The sequence below is a fragment of the Canis aureus genome, chromosome 6, assembly GCF_053574225.1.
Source record: "Canis aureus isolate CA01 chromosome 6, VMU_Caureus_v.1.0, whole genome shotgun sequence".
Lineage (NCBI taxonomy): Eukaryota > Metazoa > Chordata > Mammalia > Carnivora > Canidae > Canis > Canis aureus.
The window spans coordinates 9088434-9104111 of record NC_135616.1 but is presented as its reverse complement, the minus strand read 5'-3'; the positions used below and the strand labels follow the sequence as shown (position 1 = coordinate 9104111).

Sequence of the window (15678 nt, the reverse complement as noted above, 5' to 3'; positions counted from 1 at the left end):
ACCCACAGTCCAGATTTCAGTGTGGGTTTAAGTGCTTTAATCAAATGAAGGAGTTACTAAGCAAGGTTGTGGAATGTCATTCATTGAAAGTCTTAAAATTGCATAAATTTCCATCTGCCTGGGACCAGAAAGGGGAAACTCATGAACCCTCATAGTTCCCTCTAGCGCTGAGAGACCAAGGCTGACTCAGACCCTGGAAAAGATCAGTAAACATTCCTTCATTGGTTTTCTGGGTGATGCTAGCAGGTGCAGGGAGTAGGGAGTGGTGGTGGTGGCCAGGGTCCCAGGGCTCACCTCTTTCCTCACTGGGGTGCTGTGTGCCGCAGCCTCGAACTGTTCCAGGACCTGGTGCTGCTCCTCCCCACTAGGCTCGGGCCCTGGCCCCTGTGGTGCCCCCACAGGACCCTGCGCCCCGGCTGCCTCCTGGGGCTCGGCCTCCTGCTCCGGCTTGGATTCCGAGTCTGAGCCAGATTCGGTCGTCATGGTTGATTGTTCTGCAAACAGAAAATGGCAAGGTCCCATCACTTGGTGTAATTACCTTCCCTGGGCACAAAAACTAGGATGCTACCATGAAAGGCTGCACAAGACCACAGTTTAAAAAAAGGGAAACAGGTATGCAATCAAAACACAATCCTAGGGCACCCATCCAATAGACGACTTACATTGACCACAAAGATGGTTCAAAATTAACATTTAACTAGAAGTCAAAATTTATTTGTAAGGATCACAGGTTTTATTCCTATTAGATTTCGCCACAGATGGCCATAAAATGACATTAAAGTAACGTCATAATAATTACATAACTTAGACATTTAATTTCAGAAAAATGAATCTGCTTCATCAGCTGGATCTATATTTTAATCTCTGGGAAGGATGATCTAATAATGGAAGCGGATATTCTTTCTCCTTCCCTATCTCTACAAAGGGCCCCTGCTCTGCCTCAAGAACACCTGGATCTATCCTTTCTTCCATGGGCAGGTGGTACCCTTCCTCTGGTTTCTCAGAACCCTGTGAGATCCTTTTGAATGAACAGTGACAACTAAGGTGGAGGCTTTGACCATGAGGTGGAACCTGTCCCCAAATGGACAAGCCATGGGGTGGGGGTGGGGGGCTGGGAGCCTTAGGTTTCCTTCCTTTACCAGTGAAAATTCACAGCTGCTTCCTGGCTTCCTCCTGTTTCCCCCTGGCAGTTCAAGGGACTCAGCTCATAAGGGACTCAAACAACAGATCTTAATAATCTTCTCTTACACCCAAAAAACACCTTCTAAAACATAACCACCATCTTGTAATGGTTTGCTTAAGTCAAGACACTTAGGTATTTTGTGCCTTAGTTTCTACATTTGTCAAACAAGGGAAGTGAACTTGACCATATCCAAAGAACTTATTTTCTGGGGACTACTTCCTCCCCTTACTAATGCTTAAAGCTGTTTTTTTGCTCGAAACAACAAGACAGGAGCTATGCCAGGAGCTACCGTGTCATTTCAAGTAATTTCTTATCTCAAGTTAGGGTAAATATCTCAAAAACAAATATCCCAGACTGTCATATGATTTCCCTTCCTAATTCTAATTTTATGGTAAAAATATCAGGAACAAAGAGCTAGTGTAATACTTTAAGCAAATGATACACCCATTAGTATAATACAAAGTTATGCAAAATACTACTCCACAATAAAATCACCATTTAGTTCCTATCTTTACAATACATACCAGAATATGGTTGATAACTTGAAAGAAGGGGGAACATACAAATACCAATCCATGTTATAAACTAAATGCTACATCCACATTTTCTATTGAGGGTTACTATTTACAATCACCAGCTATTCTTTCTATTGAATAAAAGACATATCAACTTGGTATATGCTCAGTTGCCCAAAGCATATGTAAACATCAAGACCAAACACTGAACAAGATAGTGATCCAAACAAAACTAGCAAATTTTTTTTCCTCTTACATTTTAGATTTTTAAGCAAATCTTGAAAGTAAATACTGTATTCCTGTCTGTATGCTTTTACTAGAAAGTGTTAGGTCCACAGAAAAGGCAGAGGAGAGGAGGAAAGGTGGCAGTATTGTGTAATTCAGAGCCTATAATCAAATTTGACTTTTTAGAAGGAAGAGGGTTAATTTTAATAGTCAATTCAACTTGCTGAACTCTCAGTTAAGTACCAAATACAAGTCAAGCACTGCCCATGGTTTAGAAACAGAAATAAATATATTGTAATGCCCTTTCTCACCCCAAGGAGTGGAAGAAATGGGCTTTGCTCAGAATCCATTTTCTCCATCTTCCTTTTAGTAATTAAATTTTGTTTTAACTGGTACCCCTCCACCCAGCTTGAGACGACAATGAGTTAAGGCCATGTGATGAGGTCTGGACCAATGAGAAAAGAGAGAATATGTATCCAGTGTTTAGGTCATCTTCATAAAGGCAAGGACCTTCGCCCTAAGCCTCCTTTTCTCATTGGCTAGGAAAAAATGATTGACATGGTCACCACAGACTCAGTAATGGAGGCCCCAAATTCAGGAGGATGCCAGCGCCACCCCTTTCAACCTGGGCCCCTGGATGAACTCATGGAGCACAGCTCAGCTACTCTGGATTGTTCCATGAGGCAGAAATCCGTTTCTGTCTTCTTTGAACATCACTACTAGCTCGGGGCCAATCTAATACATATTCTTCAGACTAAAATTCTACCAAAATATAGTCATGCTCTAGCAGTTTTCATCTCAGTAAAACAAAGTAGCCCTCCCTGGATCTCACATCCTGCATCAGCTATGACCATATTTCTTCTCTTTCTACTCCTAACTTCCCCCCCAAAATTTGTTGACTTTTACTGTCTTCTACTTCCTCCCTCTCCTCTCACTGCAAGGACTCTCATATTGAGGGGGAACAATGCCATGGACTACCCACTCTTGTCTGTCCTCATCTCATGTCACCTCTTAGCAGCCCCAGCCCAGGTGATAAGGCTTTCCTTGACAGCCCGTTGCCTTCCCTGGGGATTCCACCCTCCTACTTCTGTTTTCTCTCAGGCTACACCTCATTCTCTTTCACAGGCTGCTTCTTATCCAACCTCTGTATGTGAGAATCTCCTGGAAAACTCGGTTCAGGATCTCTCCTCACTTGACATTTTCTCTCTATCTAATGCTATACTTTCTCAGGGCTTTAAATACTTTCCAGAAGCCAACTGCTTAAATCTCTGGTCTGAACCTCTGTTCTGAGGTTTAAAACTGAAATGCCCACTTGACATTCCTCACTGGTAGCTCACAAGTATCTCTAGATATTTCTCTCCCAAGTCTGTTCCTCCCCACCCTCCTCTTCCTCATCCCAATAAATGACAATGCCAGAATTCCAGAAATGAGCCCTGACATTTCCTTTTCCTTACTTTCTCTATTACAGGACAAAAAGTTTTGCAAAATATATTTTGTAAAATATATAATTTTACACATACATACTTATATAAAAACATATATTTCCAAAACAGATCTCTAATTAGTCCCCTGCCATTATGCAAGCTATCATTTCTTTCCTGAACTCCCTAATAAACCTCCTCTTCTCTGTCCATTCCTGCCCACCTCTATTCTGATCTTCATAAATCTAGCCGTAGCACTCATGTTAATAGCTTTCTGAAGTGCTTAAAGAAAAATCCAAGCTCTTGATTGCCATGGCCATCAAGCACATGCCTAGGCCTCAGCAACCTACCCATGCCCAGGGGCACTGCTTACCCTTCTCTCCCACTACAATCAGGCCAGGTGATCTCCTTTTGGTTTGCAAAGCCCAGCAAGGTTTTCTGCCTCCAGGGTTTTTAGACGCTGTTCTCTGTGAGAACATTCTTTCCTCTGCTCTTCAAGTGGCCAACTCCCCATTCCTCAAGTGTCAGCTTGAGAGGCAGTCCCTTTTTACATTCTATGTGTGGTACTAATACCAAAATAGTACCTAGACCATAGTAGGTATTTGAATAATTATTTGAAGAATAATAAAATCAACCCCATTATTATCATATCTATCTATGTGAATGTGGAATAACTCTTCCTTATAGTCTTTAACCATTGTAAAATCTCTCGAGTGAGCAAAAAGTAGGCATTTCTATGTTTAATGGAAAACAGAACTCAGTTACAACTTTCAGAGCTGAAATCTCCCTACAAGGTAATCGATGCTATTGGTCTGATCACATGCTAATGCTTTTACCAGTAGGCCAAAGCGTTTTCCAAAAACTCAGAAAATGTTTAAGTGGTTTAGAGAATCTATAAGAGAAACTAAAGTGTCACTAGATCATAAAATCAAAAAAGAAAATGCAAACGACTACTAGAAAAAGTACATTTTAAAAAGATGCTTAATTTTCTTCTCAGATAGGGCAGTTCTTACATATAAATCATATTTTTAAAATGCTGGATATCTTTAGTATCTATTTTCTATGAATATCATATTTAAGATTGTCTATTATGTGTGTTTCAAATAATAGCTCTAATGTAATAATTATTGTCAAAATGGTTAGAGAAGCAGAACCAGAATTGTATCTCAAAATTTAAACATTTTAGTTCATTTCACTTTAAAATCTGTGTATAATCTTTATAGACCTAATACATGAAAATAATTAGTAGCAAATAAGTTGTCATGTGTGAGCCTGGATAATGGACTTGATTTGTCTCCTGCTTCCTGTTCCATGAAACAAGGGGTTCAGCCTAGTAATTAGTGATGACTGAGTGATGTGCATGTGGGGAAGGGAGTGAAAGATACTAAACTGCACATCTTTTGACAGTTTAAGCCAGAAGTCTGTCATCTCTTTCATCATTTTTTGTAAACATAAAGAGTTTTTACACAAATGTAGTTGTAATATTGTGTGGACACATCAACGCACTCTAAACTTTAAAAAGTTGTCAATATGTGTTAAAATAGGAATCTTTCTAAACACATGACCTTAGCCTCTTTCTAAACATGAACTAAATAAAAGAGAAAAATTAGTACAAGGACATCCTAATTTTCAGTGTTATTATTCTGGTCATGAAACCATTTTGCTACCTGCTTTTCTCTTTGATTTCATGACTTGTCCCTAAGGCAGAGTCAGCTCTACAAAAGCCGAATAAAATTGCAAAATGGAACCCAGCAACCACCTATCAACTATTTAAATAATAAAATAACCTACCATTATTTCTACCTACAGATATACCATATAATCTCTTACCTATCATAGATCACATAAATCACAGAACCTCAAACCCTGAATAAACTCCTATGCACTTGTCAAATATTTAAGTATATTATATTCCCCAGCACATGCATAATACAATGAATGAAAATCATTGCTGTTTCTTGACTAATTGTAATAAAACTTTCATTGCTGCTGAGGGATAGTACAGTAATAAACCTTAAAACCTAATGCTATTAAATTCTAGAATCTCACTAGAATCAATAATTCCACATACCTAAAAGGGCATAAGTTCAGAGTGTGCCTATGAGAAAACAGCATCGACAGCCTACATTAGTAAATTCAGTTTCAAGACTCTTGAAGTCTTCTTCCCCCTACCCACATGCCAGTACAAGCAAGTGATAAATTGATTTTTAAATGGCAAACAACGAAAAGCATAAATATAGTACTTCTAACTTTAACTCATTATTTTCCTAATTTTACAGTGTGCATTTCCAGTCTTGTACCCAAATGCCAGAACATTTTCTTAAAATGGATCTGTAGGATATTTGCATTGCTTTGGTTTTTCTTTTTTCTTATGCTCACTCCTTCCTTTGCTGGATCACCCTTGCCACTTAAAGTTGCATATTTCCCCTTCCAGCTCACTAAAGACTACTATTTTCCAATGCCCCCTCTTCTGATATATTCACTTGGGACTAAACATAGCTATCAATGATTTCTGTTACTGGAAGTGAACATTGTCACTTGCAATTCCAAATAGAAAGCAACACAAAATGCTTTGACTTAAACTGTGCCCCTTCTTTTCAAACTAAATTTACAGTATCAGCCGTGGTCTGCTTAAGCTATAAATGAATGAATGAATGAATGGATGAATGAATGAATGCCTTGGACTGCCAGAACCTCTGAATCCTAAAAGTTGGGGTAAGGACTTTGAGTATTCCTGTGGGATGACAGGAGGAATCCTCCATCTTTTCAAGAAACAGGAACTGTATTCATTATGCCTCTCCCAGGGATAGATTTAGTAAATGACTAGCAAAAGGAATGGCGATGAGCTCTCACAGAGGCCCTGTGCAGGTATAAATGAAGTCACAGTCCCAATCGCCAGACCGCTTTCACTTACAAAAATTGGTCATGCCTTTGTTCCTTTTCAAGCTCTAATTTTCTATTCCGTAGACGAAAAGTCACTTCATCCTCATCTTTTCCACTTTTAAAAGTAGCATTTTAAAATCTCTGTCTCCTAACTAAATGACTGCTTAATTAGCTTCTCTATTCAAATTTACTTCCCTCTCTTGCTGACATTAAAATTCAGTCATATTAAAAGACACCAACCTAGCAAGGACTTAGTGCAGGAAAATGCTCAATGTAAATCTCTATCATTTATACATAAAACAGGATTCCTACTGAATAACCAAGCATTTTGTTTTAAACAAACAAACAAATACAACCCTTTATGCCATTTACCTGCTTTCAGGGATGTTAGGCTAAAATGGACAGATTTAAAAAAAGCAAATTTTTTCCACTTATATTTCAAGTATAAACTCATAGGAGAAAAGAGGCTAGTAAACCTATATATACATCAATACTTGTGACTGTGGAATAATACCCACCACCAATTGTGAGCAAACTACAAGACGGTAATATCCCATGGCCCTTCTATCAGATTCTGACTATTTGCATTAGAAGAAGAAAAGCCTTACTATCATCCATCTTAAAAAACCAAAACCAAAATCACATCACAGGAAACAAGCAGCCTATTCTTGGGCTCACTCACACTCTACTCTTATGCCTTTCATCCCATCTTCCAGTAGAGGTATGGTCCCGCCTCTTCACTAGGGAAGGAATGGTCTTCTGGTGTTGTCCCCAGTCACTCTTGAGAGTGCCCCGTTATTCTAGAACACCTTACGAAGGTTACCAATGACTCTCTACGAGCCAATCAATCCCAGGTGACATCCTTTCTCATCTTTGAATTCTCTGCTTTGGTCACTCTTGATTTTCCTTCTATCTATTCCAGCTACTCTTTCTAATCTCCCTTTGCCTCTTCATGGCCTGTTTCTCATTCTTCTCTTTTGAAATTTGATAGCTCTCTAAGAGTCCATCACACTCTTCAAACCCTCTTTTCTTGGAGAGCTCCTCCACTTCATTTCAAATATAATGACAACTCCAAAATAGAAGTTCCTGGATTTGGAACCTCTCTGAGCTGCAGATCCATATATACAATTCAACTCCCCACCTCGCTTAACTGGATAACTCAGAGGCACCTGGACTGAACGCTTCTCCATCCATACCCTCGATGCCCCCATGCTCTGTCCCCCCTGCCCGCCAGTCTTCCCCACTTCTGTGGGAGGCTTGCATCTGTTCAGATCCTCATGCCAGGGACTGGAACAGCACCCCTCTCCTTACTCCCAAGTCAGTCTGTGTCACGCCAGTCTACTGCACCTCTTGAGTTGTGCGTGAAGAAGGAAGACAGCGGAGAGCTCTCCACTGAGGTTACCAATCAGACAAGGGCAGAGCAGTGTGAAAAATCAGGTACACTTACTTGTGAGGGAGCATGCAGTCTGCTGTGGCTGGAATATAAGGGGCGTGTGGGGAGGGACAAGGGGTGAGGAGACGAGCCAAGCAGAAGTCAGGTCTTACAAGGCTGTGTGATCAGGCTAAGGAGCCTCTGTGGCATTATAGAGACCACCACCCTAATGGCCACAAAGATGACTAACATCAGGAGGGGTCAGCTGGACTTCTTTATGGTTTCAGCTTAAAATTAGACTAATATGAAAAAGCAAGGAGGCCTTGATGGGGCAGCAGTGGACCAGTTACTCCTCAAAGCACAAAACAGTGGAATTCAGGCCCGGTCATTACCAAGTATCTTCGAAAAGTTGACAACAGAGAGTTGAGATGCTAAGTGTTTCTAAATAGCCGCAGGGACGATGGATAGTTTTGTTTTCAAATAAGCTTTTTGGCCATACTGACTTCAACTCTTATAAGCCAGTAAGAGTCATCCTGTTGGCTGCCTTTAGGCTTACAGAAGCAGAAAGCTGGAATTTCAATGAAGATGACATGACCATTCAAAAATTACTTTCACAATGACAACTGTAAACCTTCTGAGGATTACCAAGATCCATCATTATTGAGACAAAGATCTCATGACAGCACTGGATATCTACAATTCAGAGACGGGGATTTCAAAAACAAGACCAAAAACAAAACAAAACAAAATGCTACAGTTCCCTGCTTCAAGGGGTGTACATTCTGACAGATGACTCAGAGAAGCAAAGCAACCACAGCGCCCCGGACGTGAGAAGCAAGGCCAGAGAAGAGGGCTTTCCACACTTCTGCAGGGGCGGAGAGAGCTTCCACGGGAAATAACCCTTCTCAGATGGAGAAATAATCACTAACCTTCTGTCTCAAGTGAAATGACTACTTTTAAGCTTTGAGTGCATGGGGAAAAAAATCACAGGCTACTTCAGGAAGATAAAAGGAAATGAGGGATAAGTCAAAGTAGAGGAGAGGCACCCTGCTGGGGCAGAAGGGCACAGACCAGCCTCAAGCAGGCCACACGCTCCGTGACCTCAATGGAATCTGTCTTCTCTTCTGTTCTAAAATTCTGAAGTTCTAGGATTCCTGAGGGCCGGAGATACTGTTGTATTAACAGCATGAAATCTACGGAAATTCTGTCCTTTAAGATAAAAGAAGACGGATACTGATCTGAAGGACTGGGCCCCGAGGGCATAATGCAATCAGGGCAGGCAGTCCTGAGTATGTTAGTGAGAAAGCTGGCCTCCCCACCACCCCACCTCTGCGGAAGGCTTCCTTAATCGAGCCAATTACAATTTAGCAGTACTTCACCCAGGTCATCCAAAAAAGCTGAAGGAAACACGCTTAGTTTACACAATACGTTGGAAAAACTTGGTTTTATTTTTGGTAAGCCTTTGGCTTTTCGAACTCAAAACTGTTTACAGCTACGTGTAAGCAGAAAAATTAACATGCAGTTTAGAATATAGACAGAGATGATGATGATGATGATGATGTCCACCTTATCAATATGTATTCATATTTCCTGATCCAACCGGAGCCAAAGGCCAGGGCATAAAATCCACGTATCTTTGATATGTCAAGAATATCTGATTGTTCCCACAAGCCCCTTAAATACTTTTCAATAGACCAAGGAATCAGCTGACTGCTCTATATATGGGGGCTTGTATTAGTAAAGAACAGAGATCAGTGGCAGCACTAATTGTAGGAGACGTAGGTTCCTGAGGGGACAAGCCACCTGCAAATTAAATCAATAAGAGAGGGTGGCCGAAGACCCAGTTCAGGCTCTGTTCTAGGACATCTGCATTATGATCACTCTGATTAAAGAGGTTAAGTTTCCAAACTGGGCTTCCCAAACTCCAGAGGCTAGGGCAGAGAGCCTATGGGTCTGAGAGTCTGTTTTACTCTATTGTACGCACTGAATGCACACTATCTTAAAGCAAAGTGTACATTCACGGCAATGGCACAGGCTGCATGCACTCACCAACTTTTTTTTTTTACTTATGCTTGGAAATTTACAGTTAAGGTTAGAAACACTGGCTACATCATTTCTTCCTACATTCTTCAACAAACATTTCCTGAATAGCTGTTTGAGGCCTGGGGATACATCAGATAAAGACAAATGGGTCTCTGCTCCAGTGGAGCCTATGTTCTAACCGAAGGGGAAAAAAGAAATTGCCAGCTACAGATAGATGTTATTAGATAATCCAACCCAAAGTAGATAGGTGGCTGCCTCCATTGGGTGGTGGGGAGGGCTTCTCTAAGGTGGGGATATTTAAACCAACATTCTGACATCGAGAAGCATCTGCTGTGAAGATACAGGGGTTGGGATAACACCTTCCAGAAAGACTAGTGTCCAGGCCCAAAGAACAGAATAAGCGTGGTGTGGTCAAGAAATGAAAAGTAGGTAGAGGTAGCTGGGACCCAGCAGGTACAAGGGAGAACAGCATATGATGTAGTAGAAAATATGAGTGTGGCCAGATGGTGAGGGTCTTGGTAAAGTTAATTTACGCAGCTGGATTTTATTTTATTTTATTTTATTTATTTTATTATTTTATTTTATTCTATTCTTTTTTTTTTTTTTGGATTTTATTTTAAATGCAATGGAGCATTTCAAGGTGAGGAATGGTCAGGTCTTATTGATGCTCTTAAAAGACCTTTTTGGCCTCTGACCGAAGGAGTAAGAGCAGTTAGTGGCTATGGCAACAGTCGGGCATGAGAAGCTGGAGCAGGAGAGGAGATGGAGAGGAGGAGCACACTTCTAGTGCCAGCTGAAGCTCTGACTGGAGCTTTGAGAAGAGAGGGGAAGTGGATTGTGCAGGCAGCTAGGCATTAGGTCTCTTAGAAACACGAGAATCCCTAAGTAAGTTAAAAGATTGCAAAGAATGCATTCCCCAAGAGGGAGGGAGCCCGCCAACAACACATCAGTTTTCCATCATGATTCCTCCAGGCGGTGTTCCATCACCTTCAACAAGGGAAATCATCTGTGAATCCTACACCATCAGCAATCATTTTTTAAAAACATCTCATTCAGGTGAGAAGCAATGCCTGGCTTTACTTACAATTGAATGTGTTCTGGTGGTGACAGCTCCAGTTTCAAAAAAAAAAAAAGCAAACAGATTAACAGGAAGAGCTTTGGCCTGTTGGGTACAGAATGTTTCTAGACTTGATCTGAGAACCTAGCTAATGGCCAAATGCCATTTGTACCTATATGCTCATTTCACACATAACCTGGCAGAGAATTTTAGTCTCCATGAAACTTTAACATGACCACCCCTGAGATGCTGTTGTTATCGGGAATCTGAAGAGGTGCCAGTAGAGGTTTTACAGGCTTTACACAAGAATCCCGCTGATGATATTAAAGCATTTTATTTAAATTTCTAATTGTCCGTACATGAATTCTATCTTGCTCTGGGATGGATGTAGAAGCAAGCCACCTTACAAAACACAGGGCAGGGAATCCCTGGGTGGCGCAGCGGTTTGGCGCCTGCCTTTGGCCCAGGGCGCGACCCTAGAGACCCAGGATCGAATCCCACGTCGGGCTCCCGGTGCATGGAGCCTGATTCTCCCTCTGCCTGTGTCTCTGCCTCTCTCTCTCTCTCTCTCTCTCTGTGACTATCATAAATAAATAAATAAATAAAAACAAAACACAGGGCACTGTTTCCGCACTATGTATTTACATGTTTGTCACCTTGACAAACATTTTATCTTTTTTTAAAGGTTTTATTTGAGAGACAAAGAGAGCACAAGCAGTGGTCGGGGGTGGGGGGGGGGGGAGGCAGAGGGTGAGAGAGAAGTAGACTCCTTGCTGAGCAGGGAGCCAGACATGGGGCTCAATCCCAGGACCTGAGGCGAAGGCAGATGCTTAACGCACTGAGCCACCCAGGCACCTCCTGACAAGCATTTTAATGTATTATTTGATATCCACTGAAAAGACTCTACAGAGCTGTTCCTGGGATAGGAAATTGCCAAATATCTATTAATTTTCAGGAGTTAACATGAATACTTGAATTGTTTCCTAATAGCTATGCTTATAGCCATTCATTAGTGTTCCCTATCACCAAACTAAGTTCAGAATGGATTATGACTTCATTTCCTCTAGCCAAAGGCATTCCCATAGTATTCTTGAGGTTTTAAGCAAAAAATTAAATCAAAACGGAAATTTCAGACCATCAATGAAATACAAAGGAAAGAGCAGAGTGTTTAGCCCTTATGGCAAACCGAATCCTAGAAACTGTGAGGGAATAAACTAACCATAGCAACTATTAGCTCCACTTTCTGTTAAACATAAATCACTTTCTTAGGAAGAACCTGTCATTATGTCCTAAACACGTATATCATAATTCAAACATAGCATTTCACTTAACTGAACACTTCACAAATATTATAAAATATTGCCTTATGTGGCTTCCTAAAAGGAAAATTTCCAAAATGCATAGGATCTTCATGAGTTTGACACTGAAATAATTTCTCATAAACCTTTTGTGCTTTCATTCACTTTTTTAAATTAACAGAGTATGGTGCTTGAGAAAGTAAGGCAAGTTGTTTGCAGGGCACCACAGGTGCATGGTACTAAGCTCCTTCCCTATGTTCTCTCACAGAAGCTCTCCTCTGCCCACCCTGAAGCGGATGTTAGGCCCACAGGACAGGTGGGTACAGCGAGATTCATGCCTACCTTGCCCAAAGTCACATAATAATAAACACAGAGACAAGTGTTCAATCTGAGTTTCTGCCTCTAAGAGCAAAAGCTCTTTCTTCCATACAAGTTTATTGTATACACCAATAAAATCTGCTCTTAACTTCTTATTCCATAACTGGACAACTTTTGCAGGTTATTATTTTATATGATCATCTATAATTCCATATTGCTAATATGCTTTTACTTCTACTAAACATAAGTCAAATAATAAATTATAAAATTATATTTTGTCTTAAAGACTAGTTTTCCTACTACTTTATTTTATATATATATATATAAAAATGACAGTACTTGTTTCTTCCTTAATAAAGAGAGGTTTGTAATCTAGTATGAGCCTTTAGGATTCTGTCCCAGGTTGCTATTTTATTTCTGGAAAACCAAAAATTAATGATCGCCACTTCTAGAGAAAATGTGAATAGTACTGACTCTGCTTCTAAGATGTCTAACTATAACTTTCTACTGATAGTGGCTAAATTTAAGTCTCAAATGGACAAGCCTTGGGTTTTAAGCAGTTTCAACTCTGCAAGTGTTGTTGGTGGAAGGCCTCAAGTTGACAAGAATCCAATAACATACGTTTCAAGTGTATAAACGTCCAACGCCACTGTTTAAAATTTTTCAAGAATTTCACAGCTAAAATCAAAAGAGAGAAAAGGAGATAGTATATTTCTTCTGCACTGTTGGCCAATTCTATCTCTGGAAAGAATGTATTAGCAAAAAGATATCTTTGGCACCTTAATGCGGGAGCATATTTTTCTATTACCCAACATCTGACTCTGCATCTGTGAGAAATGAGGTGTGAACCATAGAGACAGTGAATAAATTAAAACAGAGTCAGATTCCATACAGTCATCTATCAGCAAACAACTCTCCGACTTTCTGAAATGGTCTCTCTCCCACAGAACCATTTATTTTAAAAATAAGGGAAAGGTCATGGCAAAGACTTCCAACCTGAGCACCTTAGTGAGGGGCAAGACAGCCTCTGACATCTGGGACTATCGGCCAAGAATCCACACTCCAGGTTTCTCTTTATGGGTGTCAATAGCAGAGGGTTGAGGACAGCCAAAGCAGGAAGAATGGCTGTCTCAAAATGACCAAAGAACAAATAACCTGTCCTTCAGGGTCTGTCCAGAGAAATGGTGCATACAAATGGATGGCAGACAGATCGTGAATGATCAGTTTGCATTTCTGAGTTTCATAAATACAAGACAGACAGGCGTGTCTCACTTCTATCTGGGAGCCCTGTAAATTCAGATGAACGGCAGGACATGGATCTGGCCTGTCCGTTTTCTGTAACTGCATGCAGGCCTCACGGCTTTTCTCCCTGTGGCTCACTCCTTACAGCAGGCTTCATGCAGGCACCCAAAACCAGACCCCAGGAGGACAGGGGGTAAGTGTGAGAGGAAGAAAACAAGGGAGGAAAGGGACCTTTCAAAACCCAGAAAGGTAGGCTGCCTGGAAATATTTCTATCTTTACAAATACAAATCTTCAGATGAGTCCTGAAGACTCACACAACAGGAATCACAGTTGATTAAATCAAGATAGAAAAATGGGGTGGAAAAAGGCATTTCTATTTCTAAGAAAAATGATTCAAATCTAATATATGGGAAAATTCTAGGCCTTCTATTATTGCTGCCATTTAGCACTTATGAAATCATACAAAGTAACCATTATTGGCATCCTAGTGGTCATTAAAAGTATAAATGAATGAAGGGGTTGCAAACATTAGCCTCATTTCACCCAAGTGTGCCGAGTCACAGATCTACAAATGTGGTCTTGGAAAATCAAACCCAATTCAGCCTGTTTCCTAAAGCCTTTGGCAGTTTTGCGGTACCGTGACTATCGCACTGAACAGAAATGAATATACGTTAATAGCTCTCAGCTTCTCCACACAGAAGATGCTAAATTTGATCAGTTTCCCATTTTAATCTTGACCTGTTCTAGGACATTTCTGTACTCCAAAACCAAATTAACAGAATTTGGTGTTTCCTGAAGTTAGCACGGCATCTCTGCCACCCCACAATTAATTAACTAAGCATTCACAGACTCTTATCACAAGTCCTATAAAGAGAAGAAATGGGAGCTCCTCTGGCAGTCTGGATCCTCCTATACTTTGGGGTTTTGACAGACTGATATTTTTTCATCCGTCAATACAAATGCAAGGCCAAGCTTTTAATTATCCTGCCTTTACTGTAATGCATCAGCTTTTATCTCTAGGCTGGTAATGGATGAAGACTACAAAGAATGTTCTTAAAAGATCTCACTGGCACACAAATGAGCTGCTTGAGAACTGTGCCTCATCACATTTTCTGAAGGTGCTGATAACGAGGATTCCTTATTCCAGGGCTGTTCACTGGGTGCCTGAAGTGCTAAAAGCATCCCCTGTTTGCCACTCAAAGTCTTCATAATGAAAGTTTTTGGGCCCAGCCCAGCCACCATCCTGTCTCCTACCTCCGAGGTGACTCAGTAGATGAAAACACAGCCCTGGTTGTAGGTGCCTTCGGATATTCTGATTACCAGGGTTGAATTTCCCACACACTGTACTAAAAATGACTGAATGGCTACAGGTGTGATATTCCATTTATATCCTTTTTTCTAATGGGCAACTAAGCCAATAAACAGCTCTTTCAATTTTTAAATACACACATTTCCAGTTCAGTGAAGATTAACTTAAAACCCTACAGACAAAAATAAATTTGAAGAACAACTGAAAGGCTGAAATGCAGTTCATCTCAAGAAAATCTTTACAGGTTCTTTTTTTTTTTTTTTTTAAGGTTTAACTAGCAATTCCTGCTTTACTTCCTATGCTAATTTTTTTTTTAATTACTAAGCTTTTCACAATGAAATTCATATGTAGTCCTTTAACCGGTCCATTTACAGTGGGGGTAAACTAACTGTCCACGTGAAAGCTTTATCTGTAAAGAAGCCACGCTAATTCCTTGCTTTCAAACTCTTCTGCTCAGAGGGGTCCTCAAACAGACAGGGAAAGGAGCATCTGCTCCCCCAAAGTGGACTTGGGCAGAGTCAGGTAGAGAAAATGAGAACAAGTTACAAAGCAAACCTGGGACCCGTAAGAGGATGATGTTGGTTCTGACACGTTTAACCAGTGAAACTCCATCCTTCCTGGAAAGAGTCACAAAGATTCAGGGCAGATCGTTTCCCGGACACTCATTGGTATTTCTGATCCAGAGGAGGACAGATGAGGACAGACTAGACTATTCCCTGAGAGCAGGGAGGCCATTCTTCCTGATGGAAGCGATGAGAGACTGTCAGTAGGGGCCATACAACTGGCGAGGGGAGCAGCTAACTACAAACTC

The 15678-nt window shown here is 40.7% G+C and overlaps 1 protein-coding gene across 38 annotated transcripts in view; it reads right to left on the bottom strand.

Annotated features, from left to right (window-relative positions):
• The window catches only part of EPB41L3 (erythrocyte membrane protein band 4.1 like 3), a 268058-nt gene that overhangs the window by 128245 nt on the left and 124135 nt on the right, over nucleotides 1-15678 (bottom strand). For 8 of the 38 annotated variants that reach the window (XM_077900059.1, XM_077900067.1, XM_077900068.1 and 5 more), the window contains one exon: nucleotides 295-494. In XM_077900059.1, coding sequence (XP_077756185.1) covers nucleotides 295-494 — 200 coding nt within the window. Of the gene's footprint in view, nucleotides 1-294; nucleotides 495-3717; nucleotides 3834-15678 lie in introns of those variants that run through there. The other 30 variants (XM_077900078.1, XM_077900080.1, XM_077900079.1 and 27 more) reach the window with 11 other exon arrangements.